The sequence below is a fragment of the Pseudopipra pipra genome, chromosome 15 (genome assembly GCF_036250125.1).
Source record: "Pseudopipra pipra isolate bDixPip1 chromosome 15, bDixPip1.hap1, whole genome shotgun sequence".
Taxonomy (NCBI): Eukaryota; Metazoa; Chordata; class Aves; order Passeriformes; family Pipridae; genus Pseudopipra; species Pseudopipra pipra.
The window spans coordinates 14,298,756-14,321,504 of record NC_087563.1 but is presented as its reverse complement, the minus strand read 5'-3'; the positions used below and the strand labels follow the sequence as shown (position 1 = coordinate 14,321,504).

At 42.9% G+C, this 22,749-nt stretch overlaps 1 protein-coding gene across 3 annotated transcripts; it reads right to left on the bottom strand.

Moving 5' to 3' along the window:
• Positions 1-540: 540 nt before the first annotated feature.
• Positions 541-22,037, bottom strand: TBC1D9B (TBC1 domain family member 9B). Of its 3 annotated transcripts, none has more exons than XM_064672074.1 (22): positions 21,849-22,037; positions 19,597-19,707; positions 17,003-17,121; positions 15,800-16,028; positions 14,887-15,145; positions 14,048-14,255; positions 13,703-13,915; positions 13,392-13,553; positions 12,634-12,784; positions 12,019-12,233; positions 11,154-11,271; positions 10,174-10,459; positions 9,497-9,626; positions 8,215-8,313; positions 7,481-7,549; positions 6,458-6,701; positions 6,108-6,173; positions 5,884-5,955; positions 5,419-5,469; positions 4,330-4,377; positions 3,783-3,889; positions 541-3,007 (listed from the first exon to the last, which is right to left on the bottom strand). In XM_064672074.1, exons 1-22 carry the CDS (start codon positions 21,964-21,966, stop codon positions 2,315-2,317), a joined length of 3,768 nt encoding a protein of 1,255 aa, XP_064528144.1. In that variant the 5' UTR covers positions 21,967-22,037; the 3' UTR covers positions 541-2,314. The 3 variants fall into 3 exon arrangements, with proteins under 3 accessions (XP_064528144.1, XP_064528145.1, XP_064528146.1); XM_064672075.1 differs by having other exon boundaries at positions 5,419-5,451; XM_064672076.1 differs by lacking the exon at positions 5,419-5,469.
• Positions 22,038-22,749: the final 712 nt, after the last annotated feature.

Here is a 22,749-nt window from a genome sequence, read left to right as displayed (position 1 = left end):
GTGTTTGAAGCTCCACAGTCACCAGGGCTGCACCTACCTGAAACTGTGTCCGCGTGTGTTATATATAAAGTGTTCAGAATAATGATAAAAAGGAAGGAAAAGAAAAGGGGGGGAAAGAAAGGGGAGGAAAGAAAGGGAGAAATGAAAGAGGGGGGAAAAAGAAAGGGAGGGAAGAAAGGGGGAAGTGAGGAAAGAAAAAAAAAAGAATAAAGAAAAGAATAAGGAGAGAGGAAAAGAACCCGTGAAACCAAAAATGAATAAGAAGAAAGAAAATAAGAAAAAAGAAAAGAAGGAAGGAAAGAAGGAAAATAAAGGAAGAGGAAAGGAGGAAGAAAAGAAAAAAGGAAAGAAGGAAACGAAGAAGGAAAGAGGGGAAAAAAGAAAGAAAAGAAAGAAGGAGGAAAGAAAGAAAGAGAGAAAGAAAAGAAAGGAAGGTAGGTCACACTGCAGTCCCACCAAGTCTGCCCTTTTCAATAACCACCCTGAACAAAGAACCAGCAATATTCCATGAGCTCAGAGAAAAGGCAGCCAAATAGCCTGTAGGATTCTGGTTCATTTATTGAATACATGACAGATAAGACAGACAGTGTAAAATCACATGTATTATTTGTACTTTAAAAAAATTACAATAAATTACTGAATAATTAGTAAAAGCAGTTTTACTAATGGCTGCTCTCCAGTGATACAGGACAGAGGAGGCAGAGAAATAAGAAATATGTACCAGCTGTGAATACACACTGAGAATGTCACGAGGATGAATTAACACTGAGTAGCACACCGAGTAGTGTTAAATGGGAACATCCACGTACGTGTCCTTCCTACCCTTATACTGTATGTGTCCTTCCTACCCTTTTATTCCAAATGCCAGCCAAAAGCTGGATCAAACCTTGCCTTCAGTGCGGGGTCTGCTCTGGCCGAGCAGCAGCGCCTCTCCCCCTGGCCCTGCAGGGTCACTGCCTGCGTGCTGAGATGAGTTCATCTGTAGTACCAGCATTAATTCTGCTTCCTTGGAGCACACACCCTGCTACCAGAAGGGCAACTTCTAGTTTCCTCTGGTTTTAATTGATTTAAAAGAGCACTCCCTCAATCTCCCAGTTATTTTGACTCTAACTGGAACGAGATCTAGTGTGGAGGTTTCCCATAGCGGGCTGACGGCAGAGGGCCACGCTGCTCTGAATTCTTTCTCTATAGGTATAAATACCCTTGGATGTGCAGGAGTTTCTAAGAGCATGTCCACTGCTAGACTTCAGAAACGACACACTGAGCAGCAGTGCATGGCACAACACTCCTGCACACCTTCCTGCCCCAAGCATTTGTGAGGGCTGACTGATCAGAGTATTCTTAGGGGTCCATCTAAAACCTGGACCCATCACTAGCTAGTAAAAGTGGAGAATCAGCAATAAACAGTGAATGTACCGATAGGGAAAGCCCAGCAGACCAGTGTGCCACTGCCCTGGAACACTGAGGCTGATTCACTGACTTCTAATTTGGGAACTTATTCCCTCATCATAACCATCACGGGTCCACTGATTGACTCAGTATTACTTCTGCACTGAAGTCAAGGAGCTTGTGGCTTCCCAGACAAAGTAAAACCAATGGCTTTCAGATGATTAGAAAAGCAAATGCTAGAAAACTAGGTTTGTCTGAAAACTCCTGAATGCTGAAGGAGAAAGTAAGTGGTCGTACACTATGAAAATGCCAAACCACATCTGAAAGAAACCTGAAGGTCTGAGCAATGTCTGTGTTTAGATCTGAGGGTGCTGGGAGCAGTGGGGTACATTTGCTTTATAGCTGCTGAGTCACAGAACAGCTTACAAGAAGAACTTACAAGATTATTTATAGGTCAGGGTCCTATAGCACTCGACTACACTGCATTAGCTCTCGGACTGGCAGCCAGAGGTGAGCATGGTTTCAAGCCAGGCTGCATCTGCTGTGCAAGTTACCCAAGAACCTACAGCAAACAAGGGCAGGCAAGGAGCAGTTACTGTCTGAAATAAAACTTCATTAAAATAAAAGACAGCAAAAGGCAGACATGCATAATTTATGGTGGTAATTCTATATGTCAGGGGCTATTAGGTTCTAATGGCTCTCGAGAATGTAAATCTAATTCTGTCAGCCAGAGTAGCCAAAGAAGCACCTACACAAAACAGTCACTGTCAGAAGCCCCTTATGAATTGGAATCTATTGTAATTGTGTAGTTACTGGTCTCTGATTAAACAAAAAAAACCCCAAACAGAAAATACCAAACCATCCTGCCATCTGCCACTTTATCTTCCCGTTTTATCTCCAAAAGACAACTCCTGCTTTCTTGAGTTCACCCTGACACAGAGGAAAGTTCATAGTCACTGGATGAACTGAACTGCCTCTCTACCTTCTTCTGATCCTTGATCTTCTGGAGAATGTTGACCTTCTTCTCAAAGTAGTTTACAAGGGCTGTTTCTGTCAGCATGGAGGCCAAGATCTGCTCGAAGGAGATGGACCAGTCAGTGTCAATGGTGCTGCCATACCTGGCAGCTGCACTGCTGCCCTCACAGCCCACCAGGACCGTGTCGTCCGCAATGTCTTCGCACTGCAAGGAGCCTGTGCTGACCATGGAGTAGGAGGACATGGACATATCATCTTTGGTTTCATCATCTGATAGCAGCTGTAAAGGAGAGCCTTGTCCTTCCCCCGACACATCTCCTAGAGTTTGGTTTTCCTGCTGTGTTTTTTCAGGCTGAGCATCAATGCTGGCTTTCTCCTCGTGGTCAGCTTGGGGTTGCTGCTCCACTGCCGAATTCTGACTCTGTTCAGATGTTGGTGACTCCTCTTCACTCACAGGATCTTGGGTATTGTTTGCTTTGCAATCCTCAGACTTCCTTGTGGGTCTGTTGGAGAACTTTTTGCCAACCTCCCCAATTCGCAGGAGGAGACTGGCCACAGTGGCGATGGCATGGTACAGCTCCTGCTCCACGGGGTCCTCGCTGAACATGTTGTAAAGGGTCTTGCATAACTCTATGAACTGTTCCTTTAAAAGACAAAGACCAAAAAGTCACACTTCAGGCTAAAAAAAGTTTTCAGTGGCTGATGAAGCAACAGGCACCATCTCGAATGACTCATTGTTTATTTGCCTTCCCACCAAGTAAGTGGCAACTGACTGTACTGACTCAGAACAGTCTGACACAGGCAAACTCCCCTCTCTCTCCTGTAGTGGCTACACTGAGACACAGCTGGCAATTTAACAGGGGTGGGTTTTTTGCTGGCAAATGAACAGAGTAGTCACATATTCACAGCTGAGAAAATCTGAAGTTTTACTTCTATTCTACTACTCTTCTGTGGTCAGCTGCTTAAGCATTTACAAACTGGCTTAAGTAGCACCCATCAAGGAAATTAGAGACAGAAAAGATCACACCAGTCATCTGTCTCTCTTTTCTGTAACCACATTCTTCACTCTCCACCAAGCAGCTGTAACTTGAGGCAACGCAAAACCAAAAGAGTCAAACAAGTTTCTATGACCAACAGTATTATTTGAGACACCCTGCTCTGGAGGGAAAACAGAGATTGCAGTTCCTACAGGAAAAATTGGTCTGGGAGGAATCCAATACATTTGATTGGTTAAAACAAAGCAGTTTGCCCATATCCACTGTGGAATTTAACAGAAACATGTGGAATTAGAGGTTCTAAAGTTCACCAGACCAGACCAGCAGGGCAAGCTACAGGTAAGGACTGAGCATGCTGGCACAATGGCTGCACATCCTGCTGAATTCCCCACTAAACTGGAAACCTTCACGTGCACTTCTTACCTGGCTCATTTTGGGGAGGTCTTTAATGGTTTCTTTCTTGGACTCTTTTTCCTTGGCCCACATTCTTAGGTAGTATCTATAGTCCTGTGGACTGGTACCTTTCTCCTCTGCAAGGCAAGAACAAGCCACTAGTGAGGTGGTTAATGGTTTCAGACTTAAAAAGTGAATGCTGTGCTAGCAAAAATCAGGCTGGAGGCAGGTTTTATTGACAGTCCAGGAAAGCATATACCAGGAATGCTGTGTTGTTTTCTGCTGGTTTATCTGATCCAGCTCAGCAGAGCAAAAATTTTAACAGTGCTGCATCAGCTTGACTTCTCATAAATGAACTCTATGAGTTGACAACTTACCCAACATGATTTACAAACACTGTGATCTTGGTATGTACAAGAGTTGGAGCAGTAAGGCATAAGAGAATTATTTCCCAGCTCACCTCCCACTTCACCTCTGTCCACAGGGGACACTGATCCTTGATCAGCATGGGACAATGAACAGTTCATAACATGAGAGAGACAAGACTAGAGTGTGGTTTCATGGATGATGAAATTACCTTTTTCTGGACCATTCTCATTTCTCCTTCCTTTATCTTCTTGGGTTTCTAAAAAATTATGGAATTATAAAACAACAATTAGTAACTGATTTTTAGCAATAGAACACACAAAGAACTTGACAACTCAATATAAAATTATACAAGAATATATTTAATAGAAGTTAGATCTCACACTCCCACATCATGTTTAGAGGAGTGAACAGAACAGGATGGAAGCAAGAGGCTGATGGGATGAGCTGGATAAAGAGCCACACTCAAAAAGTGGGTTGAAAAGCTGAGGTAGAGGGCAGAGCTCTTAAAAGAAAGGGTTAAGCACAAATATGAAAGGCAGCTAAGCAATGTGATGGCCTAAAGACAAGGAAGTTCAGTCATCCAAAGCAAGATAATAAATGGAAAAACCCCAAACCACTACTGAGCATGTATGTGACTAATACCTACACTCACCACTATTCACTGACTGAACTGACACTTGAGGAGCAATTTGCAGTCTAACTTCACAAACTTCTCTTCTGGTTCCCTACACTGTCACTAGAGTAAATAGGAAATCTTGGTTCCAACTCTGACTGTTAATTTAGCCACCTAGCACCAAACTGCACAAATACCTCTTGTACTTATGTATTTTTTAAGCATCATTGTATTTTGGTAAACATTTAGCATGACTGACATACTTTGACCTCCTACTTGACAATCCCTAAAATTGTATTTGAAGAAATGCAGTAAACCAGTCTACTAACAGTTTTTCAATTCAATGGCATGCATCTTTATTCCTTTAAATTAGAAGACTGTGGAGTAGGCCCAGGGATACACAGGCCAGCAAGCCTACTCATCCCAGTTTATTCTGAGCATATTTTCAACCACAGGTTTCTAGGGTGAGATAAATTCCACTAAAAGAAACCAGAAAAACCTATTTTGACCAGGGTTGAAACTCAATAGGTGGAATATTCTGAAAGATATTTAATTATTGTGAGAGTGTCACAAGAGAGAAGTAGCAGCAACAACTTCAGAGTATTTACATCAGCATAATGGTGCTGGTAGGTGGTATCAGCACCATAGTCATGCTCAATGCATGCACATAACCCATGGACTGACCTTGAGACTCACAGTGCAGGCAGATATCCAGCTCTGAGACAAAAGGAGATACTTGAGCAGCAGAAAAAGGGGTTGAGGGGACAATATCCCAGATAAAACAGAAGAAAAGGCCAGACATAGACAGACACAGAGAAGGAAACAAAAACAAGAGAGACAATGAGACTTGCATGAAAAACCTAAATCATGGTGGGAGACAGGGGCTGGTGAAAGCACACTGCTCCTCCTCAGCAGTTTATGACTGTGCTTCAGAGCATGCTGTATCCTGCATGAAATGGGCACCGAGGAGTTTTAGCTCCAAACTTCTTCCCCATCATGCAAAGAAGACAGCAAGCTCAAACACACTGGCAATCTTAACACACTGCCAGCATGAGACCATGCCTTGCACAAAATCACTGTCCACAGCACATGGATCTCTGCTGCAACTCCTGCTTAAACTGAGAGGTAAAGGTAGCAGTGTTGTATTACCTTCTGTTGTCACATCCTCTGTGAAATAACTTGTGGCCTCCAAAGCAGATTCTGTTTCCTCTGAATTCAGAGCTGTATTCACAGAGAAGCAAATGTTAAGGTCTCTGAGTTAACTGAACAGCAGTATCACCCACTTCATTAGCAAAACTCATGAGGCATCCCATTTCAACTGAATGTCAGAACAGACTGTTCAGTAGCAGCAATATACAGAACTAATCACTCACCAGGAGGCAGGTGCAGTTTGTAGAGTACTTTGAGTTTTTCAGTGAGGTCACCATGGTACATCCCACCTGCAAAGAAAAAAAAAAAGGTCAAGAAAAATAGGATAAAGAATCACCCTCTACTCACAGGTTCAAACCAGAATAAGTTCCCATGCAACAAGGAAATGCTGACTGCTCAAAGTCCCGTGCAGAAGCAAATCCACTCCAAAAAGGTGTATTTTGTTTAGCTTGAGGCTTCCTGTCACCCTCCCCTCGTGACAGCGTACACACCATTCTCTCCTTTTAGTTCTCTTCTTGGAGAAGGACAGGAACGTTTTTTGCAATATCCCATCTTCTCCAAAAACACCACTTACTCATTCCTGTCACGAACTCCTTGAAGTTGATGAGAGAATCCCTGTTCTCATCCAGAAGCCGGAACATCCGCCCTGCCAGGACAGGTGTGTGTGCCCCACAGGCCCAGGGGGTGAGGCTGATGAACAGGTCTCTGAACTGCTCCATGTCTATGCGATACTGCTCCAGGTACGGCAGGCTCTGATCCCGGCGGGCGGCGGCGGCGGCGCGGTTGTTCCCCCAGTAACAGCTCATCAGGTACTTGGCCTTTGGGGGGAAAGGATCAACAGGTGGGATTATACTGCACCACAGGAGTGGAGACTTTGTTACAGCTCAAGAATAGTACTGAGTGAGCAAAGAAGAGACATTGCAGGGCACGCTTTATCTCCCCCATTATTCCTAGTGTTACTTCACTACAAAATAGTTTGAACTGAAGGAAGAGATGGGGATTTTGGGAAAAACACAAAGAACAATTTAAAGGGAAAAATACAAAACACGATTTCAGGTTTTAACAAAATGATGCTCAGGCTTTATTGCAAAGGGAACATGCAGGTTTTAGAACTAAGCCTCTTTCTGAGTCTATAATACAGTGCAACTGAGTTTGCAGTGACTTTGATAAATGCTGTTGGGTAATATCCCTCTTTTAAAAATATATACCCTGACAAATAGAGGCAAAGCCCTTAAGTAATCTTGTCACAACTACAGAACAAGTAAATGGAAAACCTGAGAATAAAAACTGAGGTACAGTCAATCCTAGCTCCCTGTTCTAAGTGTTATGTGACACTCCTTTCCATTGACTCCACAGTCTCTTTCAGAGTAAGTATCATTCAAATACTGTGAATGCGTTTTGGCCATCTTTGGGGGAAAAAAATTAAAAATAATCACTCAGATAGGGCCAGTCCTACTGGCACCATGTGTGACAGGATGTCACATTTGTTCTGATAGGTAACATTAAGAATTGAAACAAAGTCATTGCTTCCCTTTCAACTTATTTTGCTATTTGTATTCTCTGTGTCAGGACATTCTTCCTCACTCTTGCTTCTTACCTTGAACACTACATACAGCTCTTCCAGTTCTTCAATAGAGAAACTGATGTCACCAGACACAGCTCGGACCTGTGGTCAGGGATAAAATAGAGCAAACAATTTATTTTGAGGGTAGAAAAATTAAATACAACTCACTGAAAAATCTGTATAACATGGAAGAGAAGAAATCAAGTGCAAGGAAATATGACACAGGATGGGAAGGAAAACATAACCATTCTAATATCCCTTGACACAGATTGGGAAGACAGTCTGCAGTCAAGAAGAAACTGCTGATGTTTCAAGTAGTTAGAAAAAATATTACTGTGCTTATTTCCTCTTTGTGCAGACCTGACTGAGCAGACTGTGTTGCCCCTTCCTCCTTTTTTTATCTTCAGAGGTTTGACTCAGATGCATTGAAAAACAACAGTGAAATAAACAGTAGGACATGGGAGATAATGGCAACAGATACGGACACTGCCCTTTGGCCATGAACCCTTCTGTAATGCAGTTCTGTAATGCATTTGCATGCTCTCTAAATGGCAGTAGAATAATTATCTGTAGCAAGCTTTTTCTCAAAGATTCCAGGCAACCAGTAAAACAGACAGCACTAGGCAATGGAGACTATGACAAGGCCTACAAGTGTTTGTTATCTTCCTCCATGCCACAGCTACAGCGCAAAGTTTCTTGATGCTCACAGCAAAACACATCTCATGACTGTGCCATTTGGTAGCTCATTCAATCTGGGAGTCACATACCACACTCTTCTTGGCTGTATCCTCCAGAGACTGGATCACCTTCAGCCTTTGTTTAAAACGCATTTGTTCAATGTCATCTGCCTTCAGATTGCTATATTTCTACAAGAAAAGGAAGCAGACCAGGTCAACTTCATCTTCTAAAGAAAAAACAACCCATTCTTCAGTTACATGTTCTTTAACAAGTGTACTATCCCCTCAGAGATGATCTCAACCCACCAGAAGCCTTTTACCAGCAGCAAGATTAGAAAAAATTTGAGCTCTATTCCCTATTCCCCCCTGTCCTGCAAGAAAAGTAATTCAGAATTCATGAGAAATCCAACATCAGAGGTTTCTACAGAACAGCTGAAAAAGGATCTGTCAGGACTGACAGAAATATAGGTCCTGTACTGTGGCAGAGACAAGAGAGTAGACAGGTTGTCATTCATTCCAGCCCTGTTTTTTTTCCTCTAGGACCCCTATGGGATTTAGCTAGAAACACCTAAGTCCAGAGGTTTTTCTAATGACTAGGTCAGACATTTAATATGAATTTGGTGACACTCTATGATAAAAAGAAACCAGGAACAAACATAGATGGCAGACTTGAAGAAGCAAACAGAATATGCAAATGACAGCTGCCTGCCTGTAAACAGCTGGAAGGGGACAGGATGAAAAACAGGAGATAAAAAGGGAAATGATCCCACACTTTACAAAGCATAGCAGGGAATGTCAAACATCAGTTCTCTCCCGGTCTTTTTTCCATCATTCAGAATCAAATTTCTTATAAGTTTGTTTTCAGTATGAATAATGAGGTCCACCTCCACCACTGCAGAGGTATTTCAACAGCACTGGCACCATTCTGGGATCACCTTCCTATTACTACAACATAGGTCACAGCTGAGGATTCCTATGCATGTGGACTGCAATGCTTCCAATGTTTCTGCAGTTTACCTTACAATTTTTACCCTGAATTTTCCTCCTTGACTCCCTAGCACTGGCAATCCTCAAATACAAGTAAGAATGGAGACTTTTTAGGCAAAGCAGAAAGAAAACTCTAGTCTGTAACTTTTTACTTATTTGCAGTCTTCATTTTAGTCCCCACTGATGTTGGTGAGACTCTTTGTAATCCACAACAGTCAACAGTGTCAGATTCTACTCACATCAAGCAAGTGGAATAATGGTTTCAGCCTGCAAATCCTGAAGCACCTCAAGCTATGAACACTGTTCAAATTCTGGCTGCACAAAGTACAAAATGGGATGTTAGGAGAGAAAAATCTCTTGGGCAAAAACTAAGCCAGACCCTCACCTCATAGGAGGTTTTGATGAGTTCAAAGATGTCGATTTCCAGTGGTGGGTCATCTCCACTTGTCAATAAGGCGTGCAAGTGGGGAATAGGGGGAGAGACACTCTGCCTGTTAACTACATTGTCCAAGTATCTGTGGGGAAAAAAGAGAACAGATGCAAGACTCTTGAGATTAGTGTCTGAAGTAAAGTTGATTTTCACCTTATTTTTGGGGTATCTACTCTTTTCAAAGTGGGCTTCTAGTCATAAGCTGCGTACCTTGCTGCACATAGAAAAGATTACCATTTCAAACAAGAAAATCTTACATTTATGAGATTGGGAGATATCACTTGATAAAGTTTTATTTTTCTAGAAGGCAATTCCTGACAGGGTCTGTTCCTAATAGTAGAGCAGAATTATTATGTGAATTTTGAATAAACAACCTTTGAGAGTTCAAATTCAAACTGAAATACAGGAATGTATTATGCTGCAAAGCAAACAATTCCAGAAACATGGGATTACTCCATAATTGAGCTAACAATTTCAGCTGTTGTAGAAAGCAACAGCAAACCTCTCTGGAGCTCAAGTTTCATCTTAGAGTGTTATCTGTGACCTGCTGTGTAATGGAATTAGGCAGAAAAAGAGGATGACTAAAAGGGCACTGTCACTATTCAGTTATAAATAAGAACAATGAATGGTACCTGCCCAAAATAGTCATGGCTTCACCTTCATCACAGCACTTTAACAACTTCTCCATGTTGGCATCGAGTATGGCCAGTGACACCTGCAGGATAAACTTGATTCCCTCATAGAAAAAACAGTCGACAATGACCACGGCACTCTCGAAGGGCATGACACTGAGGAAGAGAGTGAGAAACCAGGAAAGGGATATGGTGGAAATCACTCCCAGGTCCTGCATCTTTTCTGACAGCTGTGGAAGATACTCTCGTGTGAGTTCTTCAAAGATCCCTTGGTCCACCAATGCACCTGAAATGGACAAAAGAAACAACAGTAGAACTAAAACTGGTGGTATCATGGTACTACACCCAAAACAGTGTGAGTTCACGTAGTTTCATATAAGTCTCTGAGAATCAGAACTAAAATTAAGACATTAATTTAATCTTCTTCCCCGTTTGCAATAAAAACAACATATTTAGGTAAAGACTTCCTACATGGCAGAGCATGCAGACACAGAACCTCTCATTGATTGATGCATTTTCACTGAATGGAGAGGTGGAGGATTACTGATATTATGGTATTTACACTAAACTATACTCTTTTATACAGACCCACTTCAAAAGCCCATGAAGCAGTACTTTCACTAACCTTTCCTAGGAGCCTATTTAAAAAATTTAATACATCATTCAGATGGGTAAGACCAAAACTCAATAATTTTCTTCTAGATAAGCCTCCTTACTACAAATGGTCCCTCCTGCTACCAATTTTTAGTTACTTCATCTTCCTTGTTACTACAAGGTAGTACTACTACCTTGGCAGCCTGTAGTATCTCTTCCTACGTCTCCATCACACACCTGCGACTTCAAATGGAACAGGGTTGTGCTTCCTCATCTTTAAAATGCTTCACATTTAATTAAGTCTGAACAACAAAATGCTTCTGGGAGATGCTGGTGCAACTGCAGCTGAAAATCCAGGCTCCAGCACGAATTTGACAAAGACTCACCCACCACTCTTGTGTTGTAGTAATCTGGCAACATCCGCTCACACAAAGCCACCAGGAGCCAGAAAGCCTCCTCCTCGTTGCAGTAGAGCAACAGCACTGATGTAACAATGTTCATGGCCTGTGAGCCACCACGGCCAAATACACAGGTACAGGAGAAAAACAAGAAGGTCTTCATGAAACCTCTGCCATTCATCATCATCTAACTTTAAAACCATGAATACAGAAAGCTGTTACTAAGAGTCACATCCCTTTCCAGCTCTTACTGGTATCTGAGTCAATGGATGCCCTTAAACCAATGTACCTTCCTGTTTTCAGTTCCTCTTTTTGTGAGGCAGCAAATAATATGGTGACCTTTTGTCAAGCACTTTCAGAAAACAATGTGACTAAGAATAATTTTCAGAGTTTTCACAAAAAGCTTGGTAACAATTTGGTCATAACAGAACATAATGAGAACCTCTAATACTGCAGCAATACACAAAATGAACCTGAATTTCCACCAAGTTGTTTCATAAACCAGCAACTGGCTTCATTTTCAATATACCATCCATGTGCAACATCACTGATTTGATTTAATTGCTCTTTTTAATGAAACCAGAAGATGTTTTTGTTGAACTGTAGAAAGCTCTGGCAGGAAAACTAGTAAAGACTCTGACATTACATCTAACAACCATATGAAAAGTCTATTTAAACGTTGTATTCAAAAGGTATTTAAGAGATATTGCAGCATAAGGACTTCTTTCCTACTGTCCCACCACCACACGGACAGCATGAAGGAAAGACTGAAACTGAACAAAAAACTGCAGAAAATGACCAGGTCAGTCACGGTCACTGTGTAAGACTAACAAGTTTAAGACTTCTTTCTTACCTGACAGTACCCAATTGTTGGATTTCTGAATGCATAAGCTGTTAAGACTCTCCGGAGGGCAGCAATTCCCAACTCATTTTGGAAGGCAGGGTGTTCTGGCATGGAGCGGTGCAGATCTCGCTCAATTTCCTCTGTAGCGAGATTGTACTTTCCCATTGACTTTTCCACAAGATCTGCATAGTAACCAGGATGAGTCACCATCTCGTTCCAAGCCCCTGAAATGGCAAATATCACTTTACCTCTGGAGCTTTGGAATACAGATTTTATGCCCACAGCTTCAGAGATGAGGGAGCCAAGAAGCACCGCATGAACTCATCAACTACAAACAGATGTGAAAGTATGGGAACAAACTCATTATTAAATCACCCTGTTAGAGTCTAGGTCCCAACACTAAAACACAAAGGAGGCCAAGCAGCTACTAGGCTCATAAAGAAAGTTATTTCATGACTGTGATCACTGCATTTTTGGCAAAAAAACCACCATGAAGTATCATTCAGGTGGAGTCAACCTGTCATTAATTTCTTCTGAAATGAGTTAAGATTCATACCTTTTCCCTTGAGATGAGCAGAAAGCTTACTCTTGCTAGCTGTCAAAATATCCAGCAGAACATCCTACCTGAGAAAAGGAGCCACAGCTCTCCACGAAGATTCTCTGGGATTCCTTTTTGCACCAGCTCCCTCGTCTTGGCAGTGCGGTACATACACATCCCTCGCCCATATTCAAAGAAATGAATGTTCCAGGACTCTTCCTTCATCTTCTCCTTTGCCTTCATAGGAACAAATATGGCTATTTTAGGAGATTAATGCATTTTTATGTTTGTAGGACAGGTGATTTCTGCATATACTCAGATCTGCCCTTCCCATGAGAAATGCCTTGTGACATTTAAATCTTCTCTTTTTTGCTGAAGGGTGTATATGCTAATTTCCCCTGTTCTGAATCATTTCTGACCTTGCTTAAAGTCAAGTCTTTACAACACTAACATGGGCTGTACAATGGCACTACACCTTGCAAATCTCCACATAAATGCAAGCAGAACCATGGACTATGATGATTAACTAACAAGCAGAGATATCAGTTCTCTGCTCTCTTGATCCGAAGAAAAGTAGTTCCTCACAGCCACAAATTCACATCCCATAACACTGGTAATACTAATTTCTCAGCCTCTAGTCAACTATCTCAGTGTGTCAGTACTGACAAAGTAAGCTGAGGGTTAGGTTCCATCTATGCAGCACTATCCCTGTGACAGACATAGAAGTGATACTGGAGGACTGACCTGGGATAAAATGCATTTTCACTCTTAGAGAAGACAAGGAAATCTGCAACCTATTGCAAACTTTTTAAAGTTAATTGTTTTACATTAAAATATTACTTACCCCTTTTGGTCCAGAGAGCTCCTCAGAGTTCCTTCTGAAGAGTTTGAGCAGTCCCTGTGAGGCTGTTGGCACTTCCCCAGCACAGAAGTTGACGGGTCGATGGCTGAGAGCAGACATGGGGCTGATGGCCAGTGGGCTGCTGGAAGGCAGCTCTGGAACCTCCTGAACAACAGAACAGAAAGTGTCTGAGCTCAGGCTGCCTCCTCCTCTGCTAATGGCCAACAGAGACAGCACTGGCTGGTAACAAGCACTGCTAACACACTGTAAGGAGCATTGCTCTGAAAAGTTCCTCCCAGCTATTTCCTCAGTACCTCGCAACTGGCATCAGCCAAATTCCACTTCCACTCCCTGTCAGTGCCACATGGTTTCTTGGACGGTGTTCTCTGCAGGAAGTCAGAGATTCTCTGCACCAAGAAATCTCGATCTTTCAGATTGGCGAAGAAGAAGGTCATTTTACTTTTAGTGCTGATGGACAGAGGGCTGGGCAAGACGCTGGAACTATCTGCTTTCTCAACTATTGTCACCTAGAACACAAAGACAAGGACCATTTGGATCTAGCACGTTCTCCATTATCTAAAAAGCACAGCACAAGAGACAGAAGCACAAAAAAGACAAGAAAGGCCTGCAGTCTTAATATATAGCTAAGAAATCCCCACCTCCCTGAGAGGAATGATGAGATGACAGGCCTCCTCTGCCCTGCTGGCAAAACAGATGTAATTGTTGGAAACAAACATCTGGCCAGGAATATGTGTCTTGTTGAATGGTGTCCACAAGGTACAGTCTGTATGTCCATCCAGGCATTCATCCTTGGGCAACCGGAAAGTGGCACGGTAGCACTCATTTTTGGCTCGAGCATCCAGGTCTCTGGGGAAAAGTAAAGGGCAGTACCCACAGGTTTTTTTCCTTACTTGAAAAACCCACTCAAACACTAATGCTAAGTTCCAATCACAACCTTCAGACTGTAGTGTGTATTCTTATATTCCCTTCTCTAATTGAGATGCCACCCCTTATCTGTTTTTTTGGACATGCCTCAGTGACAAGGTATGTCCTGCAATGCAAGACAAAATATGCAAGTACATCTGCAAAACTTAAATGCAAAACTTCTGTGCTACACTACAGAGAACAGCCCCCAATGGGAGGATTTTTTACAATACAAATCTATGTTACTTTTTATAAACCTTCAACTTCAGACAAAGGGGCTGGTGTAATTTTCTTCTTTCACTTTTTTTACATAGGATTTTCAGCAGTTTCTAGTTGAAAAATCCTTCTAACAGTGCCTAGTCAGGCATGAGAAAGTCAGGAGGGTGTGTGTGAATTCAGCTCCCATTTGGGATGGGAATAAAACACAGTAGGCAGAGGGCTAATGGCTGAAATAAGTGATGCAGCCCTGAGAGCGAGAAAACCCCAGTGGCACCTGGGAGCTACAAAGTAATGCAGACTTATTATTACAGTCCTCTATTATCTATCTTCTTTTCTCACTGCTGGAAACATATACCTTTTTAATGCAGAGATGTTCTTAAGAGGCTTCCTGGGCTTCGGGAGAGACTTGTCCTGTAGAAAGCTCTCATTATCCAGCAGCTGCCGCATGGCAATGTTGGCCAACTGCTCCATCAGCTTGAATGTCTCGTTGATGTTGAGGAACATGGAAAAATAGAGTTCACTGTCCCTTGTGTTTACTTTAATGCACTCAGGGAACAGCAGTGTAGCATTTTTTTCTAGCTGGGTTACATCCACCCACTGGATCACCAGTGTAACTGGGAAAAAAAATTAAAAAACGCCGTTATTACAATTTGAGGCAAAACAGCAATTAATCAGAAAGGAAGGTCAAGCAGCTACCAAGCTCTCAGTGTAGCAACATTTTTCCCCCTCTTACAAATGGGAAATTCTTTTCTTCATACTTTTGCTGGGTTCTCCAAAAATACTTGGAAATAATCTTTGGGATTAACTAGACTAGAAATAATGCAGTTCCAAAAGGACTATCTCTCATCCAGTAAATGCTTTCAACTACAATTACTCAAGTTTTCATTAGTTCTTTCCAGCAAATCAGCTCTGGACTCAGGAGCTCATGCTTTGTAAATACTGGGTCCTGGCAGTTGTACCAGATAAAACTCATCAAGGTAAAAATACTCCTTGGTTCTCTAATCCAGTCTGAGTAAAACTTGTAAAAAGTAATTCAATTTGAGTAAAACTTCAGCACAACTTGAGAAACGTTTTGAAAAATGACTCAAGCATTCAGTATAAACAGCACTGAAGTGCCTGTGAGAGCAATCTATGGGCTGGGCTAGAGCTCAAGGATTCCTAAAAGGGAAAAAAAATGTCAGCCTAAAAAGGAGTTCACACAAAACATCAACTGCATCAAAAAGATCACGGGAAATGACAGAAAAACAACTTGCAGGCTCATAACTCACCTTCTTTGCCCAGTAGGAAAGAGTAGAAACAGAGGTGATTGACAGTGAGGTACAGCCAACCCTGCCTGGGTACACGTCCCTTCCAATAGCTGCAGGAATAGTAATTGACCAACTTCTCCACCTCGGGCATCCCAAACTGCTTCCGCATCTTCAGCTCGGCCTCTTTGAATTTACCTGGATCCTCTTCGCTCTGGGGCTGCTCATTCTTGTTCTCTTCAGCAATAATGCCCTGAAGGGACATGGGAGGAGAGAGGGAAGAAATGGAAGAGAACCTCCCTGCTGACAGACATAACGTACAGCAAAGGGTCACAGCAGCAAAGAAGTAACACGGCACAGCAGTTTCAGTCCTGTCACGTCAGAGAAACAGCAAAGGCATGCAGAGAGGGCAGTCAGATCATGTGGGAGTCTGGGATCTGGATCTGCTCCTGAGCACATGCCACAGGCACTGATGTTTAACGTTTGACTGAGCTCCTCATGGCTGGCCTGGGAACACCTGGAACAGCCTGCAGGAGAACTGAAGTCTCTTTTCCCTTGCATACATGCTTCTTCAACGGGAAGAAGATCATCTGCCAGGAAGGGCAGAAGTCTGCAATCTGTCAGATTCTGACTGGCCAGAAGGAAAAACAAATGATCACAACCTCTCTCACGCATAGAAAACACAAAGAATCTGACAGGAGAGCTGAAAATGACTCAAATTTCTGCTGTTCAATAAAGAACTGTATTTATAAGCTTGTACACTGGGGGATTTGTGGGCTGGGAATGTGAAGTGTGTTAACTGCACAACAAGCAGTCACCTGTCTGACTCGAAAGACAGTGGAAGTTGGGGTGCAGTTCCTTCACCCAGATGCCTTTCAGACCAGTGTGGCAGGCCAAGTACTTTGCTTGCAAACTAGAATTCTCTCTCCTGCATTTGTTGCTAGGTGAACCCTTGTTAAACATTCTCCCTGCATTCAAAGGTATAATCAGCAAGATTTTAAAGAGGTAATTAGTAGGAGTATCATAAACAGGCTGTTCCTTGAGATCTGCTGCTCCCACCTCTCTCCCCCAAACACATTTGTCCGGTTCTGACTGTGACCTGATGCTGGCAATGTGTTCCATGACAATTTCATACCTATGTATGACTGAAAAGGATAAAAAAATCCTCAAAACCATCTCCCCATTCTTTCTCAGGATCCGGAAGTCCTTCAGGGAAACATCACTTACGTGTATCTTGCCCTTGACAAAGGTGGTGATATCTTCTTCATTGTCAAAGATGGACAGAGTCTGCAGTAAGTTATTCTCCAGCCACTCCCAATGCTTTGTGATCTCTTTACGAGATGAGCCTAGTTAAGGGGAGAAAGATGATGAGAAGAGCTAGGAAAAAAAAAATCAGAACAAGGTCTTTTTTCCTCCAAGTTCACAGCAGGAAACTAATAATTACTGAACAGTGATCAGGATAAATCAAACACACCAACTGTGTACATGTCAGGGATATTTTATGTACACCAACATTATGCTTCTAATAAAATGTCTCCACTGCCACCAAGGATAACGAGCACACGACCAACAGATCATCCTATTTGCCAGTGCACACCAAACACGGCTTTTTTCCCCAGACAAAAAGCATTCTAATGTTCCAGTCAAGAAGTACTCTTTTATTCCTGGTATTCTGGAACAAAAATAATGAACTATCAGAAGAACCTTGAAATTTGAGAACAACTGAACTTTTTACACCTACAAAGAGCTTCCATTTCCCAGGGGCAATGGTCAGCAGGGACCATACAATTCCAAACCAAAGAGCAACCAAAATATTTATGTCAGAAAGTTCTCTGCTTTCTTAAAAAAATACAAACAACTTCTCAGCAAACTTTATATCAAATAGTTAGCTGTTTTTAACCATGCAGTCCACAACATTTCACAAAGGATAAGCTTCAATCTGTAACAAAATTAAAGAACTTTCCTACAGAAAGTTGCCTTAGTTGGTTGCCATTAATAATTTCAAAGATTTCTGTTTACTAAAAGGTTTCTTCCCCTCTATTGACAGCTATCACTATATTGTTGGCATAGAACCTCCCTGCAGAGGGCTATGGATTTGGGTTTGTGTGTACAGCCCAATGGATTAGACAACAAATGTTTGTTCTGCTGCCTCTGTGTATAAGTTTACTTGACATCTATCCCAGCATCTGACAACGTTTCTAGAGCATAAATTATTTTGAGTAATACAAAATGGTTTATTTTAAGGGCACAGAATTAACAATCATAGAATCCTTTGTGGAAAAAACCCACAGGTTCAGCAACAACAGCAGGGGAATGCAGTCTGCATCCTGTTTTGTTTCATGAGCTGCATCTCCCACCAAGTGACAGCAGAGAAATTGCTAAAATAAGCCTGGCCTCAATAACTGACATCTTTATAAGAACGACATTAGAATGACATGCATGAAGGAGTAAAAGTCTGCAATTCCTACAAAGATGGCTATAAGAACACAGTGCTGAAAGCCTGAAACTGCATGTGTGACCATATTGCTGCCCACTAGCATGTACACACAATAAATTGCAAATAAAATATCTGCATTTTTCAACTAGAGAGCCATATATATTTATAACCTTAAGTGAATGCCAGTACTCTTACTTCCACAGCAAAATAAGAACCAGATATGATTAAAAAATACTTTGGCTGAAGACAACGTATTTATTCCAGTAGAATAATTTATTGAACTTAATTTGGGTGTTACTCAGCCCACCTCACTTTCCCAGGTTGCACTATATCTCAGTTTAAAAGAAACTGAGATATAGAGGGTATCAACTAAAACGCTCCTGAAATTGTACAAAAATAACACACTCACTGAGATACTATAAAATTACAGATCTGCACTGCATGTGGCCACTAAATATTCTGCTTTTTCCTATGCAGTTTCTGACCTGCCATTTTGTTTTCTGTCTTTCTTACTCCCTGCCTCCACCCTCCTCAAAAGGGAAACTGAATTTCTGTGAAACACAGCAACTTCTAAACACCTCATCTGCAAAACTGAAGTGGCTCTGCAAGGGACAATATTGTGTTGGTTGCCTTGGGAGAAGGTGGGAACAGGAACATCTGTGGGCTTAGGAAATGATTCTTTCATGATCAGATTTTACGCCTCAACCACAAAGTGAGAAGTGAAGATTCTTATTATAAACAAAGTTGGTCTAACAAACACGTCTGAAGATAATTTCTCTTTAGCAAGCATCAAGACCTAAAACATTAACCAAAGTTCACCACCAGATATGGGATGGTTGCACCATTATATTCCAATACAGCAGTTGCATTTCTCAAGTAAAAGAGGCCAAGTATCCTTGGTGCTAAAAAAAAATATTATTCTAAGATATTTAACAGGCCAGAAATACAGAAAAAAATTGGATTAAGACAGTAAAGAGATTCCCCAAAGAGTCCCTGGCACCTTGAACAACGTTACATGTTTCCATCTTGTGCCATGCTCCTGGTAAGCAAGTTTGGCACAACATTCACCATCCCACAGCAATCTTGGCTTTATCCTCTGAACAATCTTACTATGACATTGCAAACAGGTACCTCCTGGGAAAAAGAAAATTCCTAACATCTGCAGCAACAGAACCTTTTGCAGAGCCTTCAGTTCCTCAACTACCACTTAAACATCACTGAGAAGTTCTGTCATTTCCGGCATTTTCCACTACCCCATCAGAAACTCTAGAAAAGTTTCCTGAGCAGTCACAGGATATTCTTATGTGGCATAACTGATCATCTGAACCAAAAAGGCAATGAAATAACCCAAATCCAGTCCCCAACAAGTCACGTCAGCACATACCACAGGCCACTGCCCAGTACACTTGAGAATCCTGAGTCTGGTGCAGGATACGGTACGGGGCAACTCTGGCACTGGAATCCAAAACCACGTCTAGTGTTCCTACAAGGAGACCTAGGATGCAAAGAGAGAGAAATTAAAGCAATCCAATACCAAAATGAAGAACTGGGTTAAGTAAAAATATAGTATCATGACTACAGAAAAACGCTGATGCTCACAGTCTGCAGCTGTGATGGAAGAGCTTGGTTGAACAAACGAAGACACACATCCTGTCACTGCAGGTAAAATACCTGTAAACCAACTGCAGCCCGTCCCCCTGGTAATGGAAAAAGTTTAGATGGCAATTAAATGCCTACTAAACCTCATTATAATTCTCTCCCTTCCAAGGAGAATTTTCTAATGAAAGTGAAATGTATTTTCCTCTGTGGGGTTTCTGTTAAGAACAGTGATTTTTAAGCCTACCAAACTAAAAGATGTAAGAGTTTTCAATGCTGTATCTTTCAGCACCATCTATGCCAACAGGTAAGATAACTCATCCAAAACAGAATCAAGTAGATCTAGAAAAACTGGTGCTCACAGATTTCAGGGATGTTTCTAGAAGTACTTTAATTAAACAAAGATGTCAGTGACTCAAAATTTGGTAATAAAGAAGTTAAATTATTTTTATATAATGTTCAATAAAAAAGGAGGCACTTCCAGAGTAAATGCTGACAAGTCTCCAGACTTTCTAGAGCAAATCCATTTATTTCAATTAAGTCTATTTACTAGATAAATAAAATATCTAAGATGATGCTTTCCTTTGTTATTCTAGATAATTTACTACAAGCATCTTTAATGCAAATTATTTTTGCAACACCCTCATGATTAAAAGTTTTCTAACATCAGAACTTGGAGAGGGAGGATGGTTGGCCCCATGGCTCAGCATCTGGGAGGCTCAGTCTCAATTCCCAGCTCCCATGGTTTGGCTAAGCCTGAGCAAACTGTACTCAGCCATATCTCATTCCTTATCATGAAACATGCCACTTCTTCCCCTTATCTCCTTTAGCTATCTGTGATGCAATTAATAGATTAGGAATATATCACTGATTGCATGTCAAGAGAAACACCATCCACAGGAAGCTCATCTGGCAATCCCTAAAACAAACACGTATACATCCAGCACAGCAGGATCTCAGCTCGGGCTCTGGGTTTCTTGTGTACAGTTTTAGGCAGGATATGGATTAAAAGGTCATTCTGAATCCTTCCTGTGACTGTAGTGACTATGTCAAACATTGACTGGTAACAAAACATTTAAGAACATGAGTCTGACAGCAACTTCAACACCTTTCCAGCTTGGCTGAATATCCCACTCTAACTCTGAGATGTCACTGTACAGTTCCTCAAGGAGCACACATGGCTTTTAACCCACTGCAGCTCTGGAGAGACTCACTGAGCTAAACCAGCTCAAGAAGTAAACTGGCTCAAAGCTTCAACCATTCATTTAAACATCAGTTTAGATGTCTCCAGAATAGCACTGGATATCACTTCTTCTTGTAAAACCCTGGGAAATTGTAGAATTGACATACAGGCCTACATGCAACACTGCACAGATAAGTTATGTTACATCAAACAGAGCAGTTAAAAATAATTTTGAACACTATGAAAAGATAAAATATGCTGAGCATGTTTATCAGCTGCCTCATTTCTTAGTTTGTATGTTTGGTTAACTGGGCTAATACAAGGCGCTGGCTGTAATTCAAAAGTGTAAAATGCACACTTTTGTTATTCACATAACCGTGCAAGCATTTTGCACACAAACGGGGTGTTTTAAAGGTGAGGGGATCTTTTGTTGCTGCTAATATTGCACCTTGGTGGCATCCACGTTATTTTACCATCTGTCACAAACACGGGCTGTCCCCCCGACACACACGGAATACTTCCCACGGGGCTGCACCCACCCAGCTTCACCCCCGGCCCATGCACAGCACAGATTCCACACCGCTACTAATCACAAACCACGCCTTACTGCCGTCCTCCGAATATTGAAAAAGCACACAGAACACACACACACAAAATAAACCACCTCAATAATTCAAGGCAACGCGAGAAGGGTGAGGAGCCATTTTCCACCAGGGAAGCGCCCCGTTAGTTATTTGCGCTCCCCGGCAGCAGCACCTGAGCGCTGACAGCCCCGGCCCAGCCCCGCCGGGCCCCCCCGCGCCCTCCCCGCGCTCCCGCACCCCGGGCCGGCCCGCAGCGTCCCCGCCGCGCCTCACCCGTGAGGCCGCCCCCTTTGCCGTGTCCCCGCCGGCGCTGGAGCAGGAAGAAGGGGTTGGCGCGCTCGGTGACCCACAGCGCGCCGGCCAGCAGCACCTCCTCGGGCCCCAGCCACATCGCGGGGCAGAGCGGGGCGCCCGGAGCCGAGCGGGGCCGGCCCGGCCGGGGCGGGAGCGGCGGCGGCGGCGCGGGGGGAGCGGCCGGGCCGGGTCACGGGGCCCGCACGGCGCCCGCCGGCACCGCGCCCCCTGGCGGCCCGGCCCCCTCACCGCCGCCTCGGAGGGTCGCGGGTTCGAGCCCCGCGTCCGGAGAGCCCTCAATGCCACCTCCCCTGCCGCCCTCGGGCTGTCGGTCCCCTCCTCTGCGCTGAAAATGATTTTGCCAGGGAGGCTTGAACTTGCTGAGAATAAGGGGCTGATGTAGCAAAACATGGTCACGCAAATGAAAAATCTTCCTGCGGGCCCCACTGAAGCTGCCATTAGTTAAGGCAGGTTATTTAAATGTGCCTCCCACTCTACACGCTACAGCCTCCTCCAAACTGCTGTCCCCACCCCGTTCTATGACTGCTGCAGTCATAGAATGGTTGAATGTTAAGGGTTGGAAGGGACCTCAAAGATCATCTAGTCCCAGTCCTCCCCTGCCATGGGCAGGGACACCTCCCACTAGACCAGGTTGTGCAAGTCCTGATCCGAAGTGGCCTTGGACGCTGCCAGGGTTGGGACATCCACAACCTCCCTGGGCAACCTGTGCCAGCACCTTACCACCCTCACAATAAAGAATTTCTTCCTAATATCTAACCTAAATTTCCCTTGTTTCAATTTGCAGCTGTTACTCATTATCCTATCACACAGTTCCTGATGAAGAGTCCCTCTCCGACTTCCCTGGATATTGGAAGGTTGC

Excerpts from the sequence above, each read along its gene's own strand:
- TBC1D9B (XM_064672074.1), bottom strand. The coding sequence starts at position 21,966 with ATGTGGCTGGGGCCCGAGGAGGTGCTGCTGGCCGGCGCGCTGTGGGTC. Across the intron at positions 17,122-19,596 it reads GTACTGGGCAGTGGCCTGTG|GCTCATCTCGTAAAGAGATC; the intron begins GTATGTGCTGAC and ends CCCCTTAACTAG. Across the intron at positions 14,256-14,886 it reads AACATCTCTGCATTAAAAAG|AGACCTGGATGCTCGAGCCA; the intron begins GTATATGTTTCC and ends ACTTTTCCCCAG.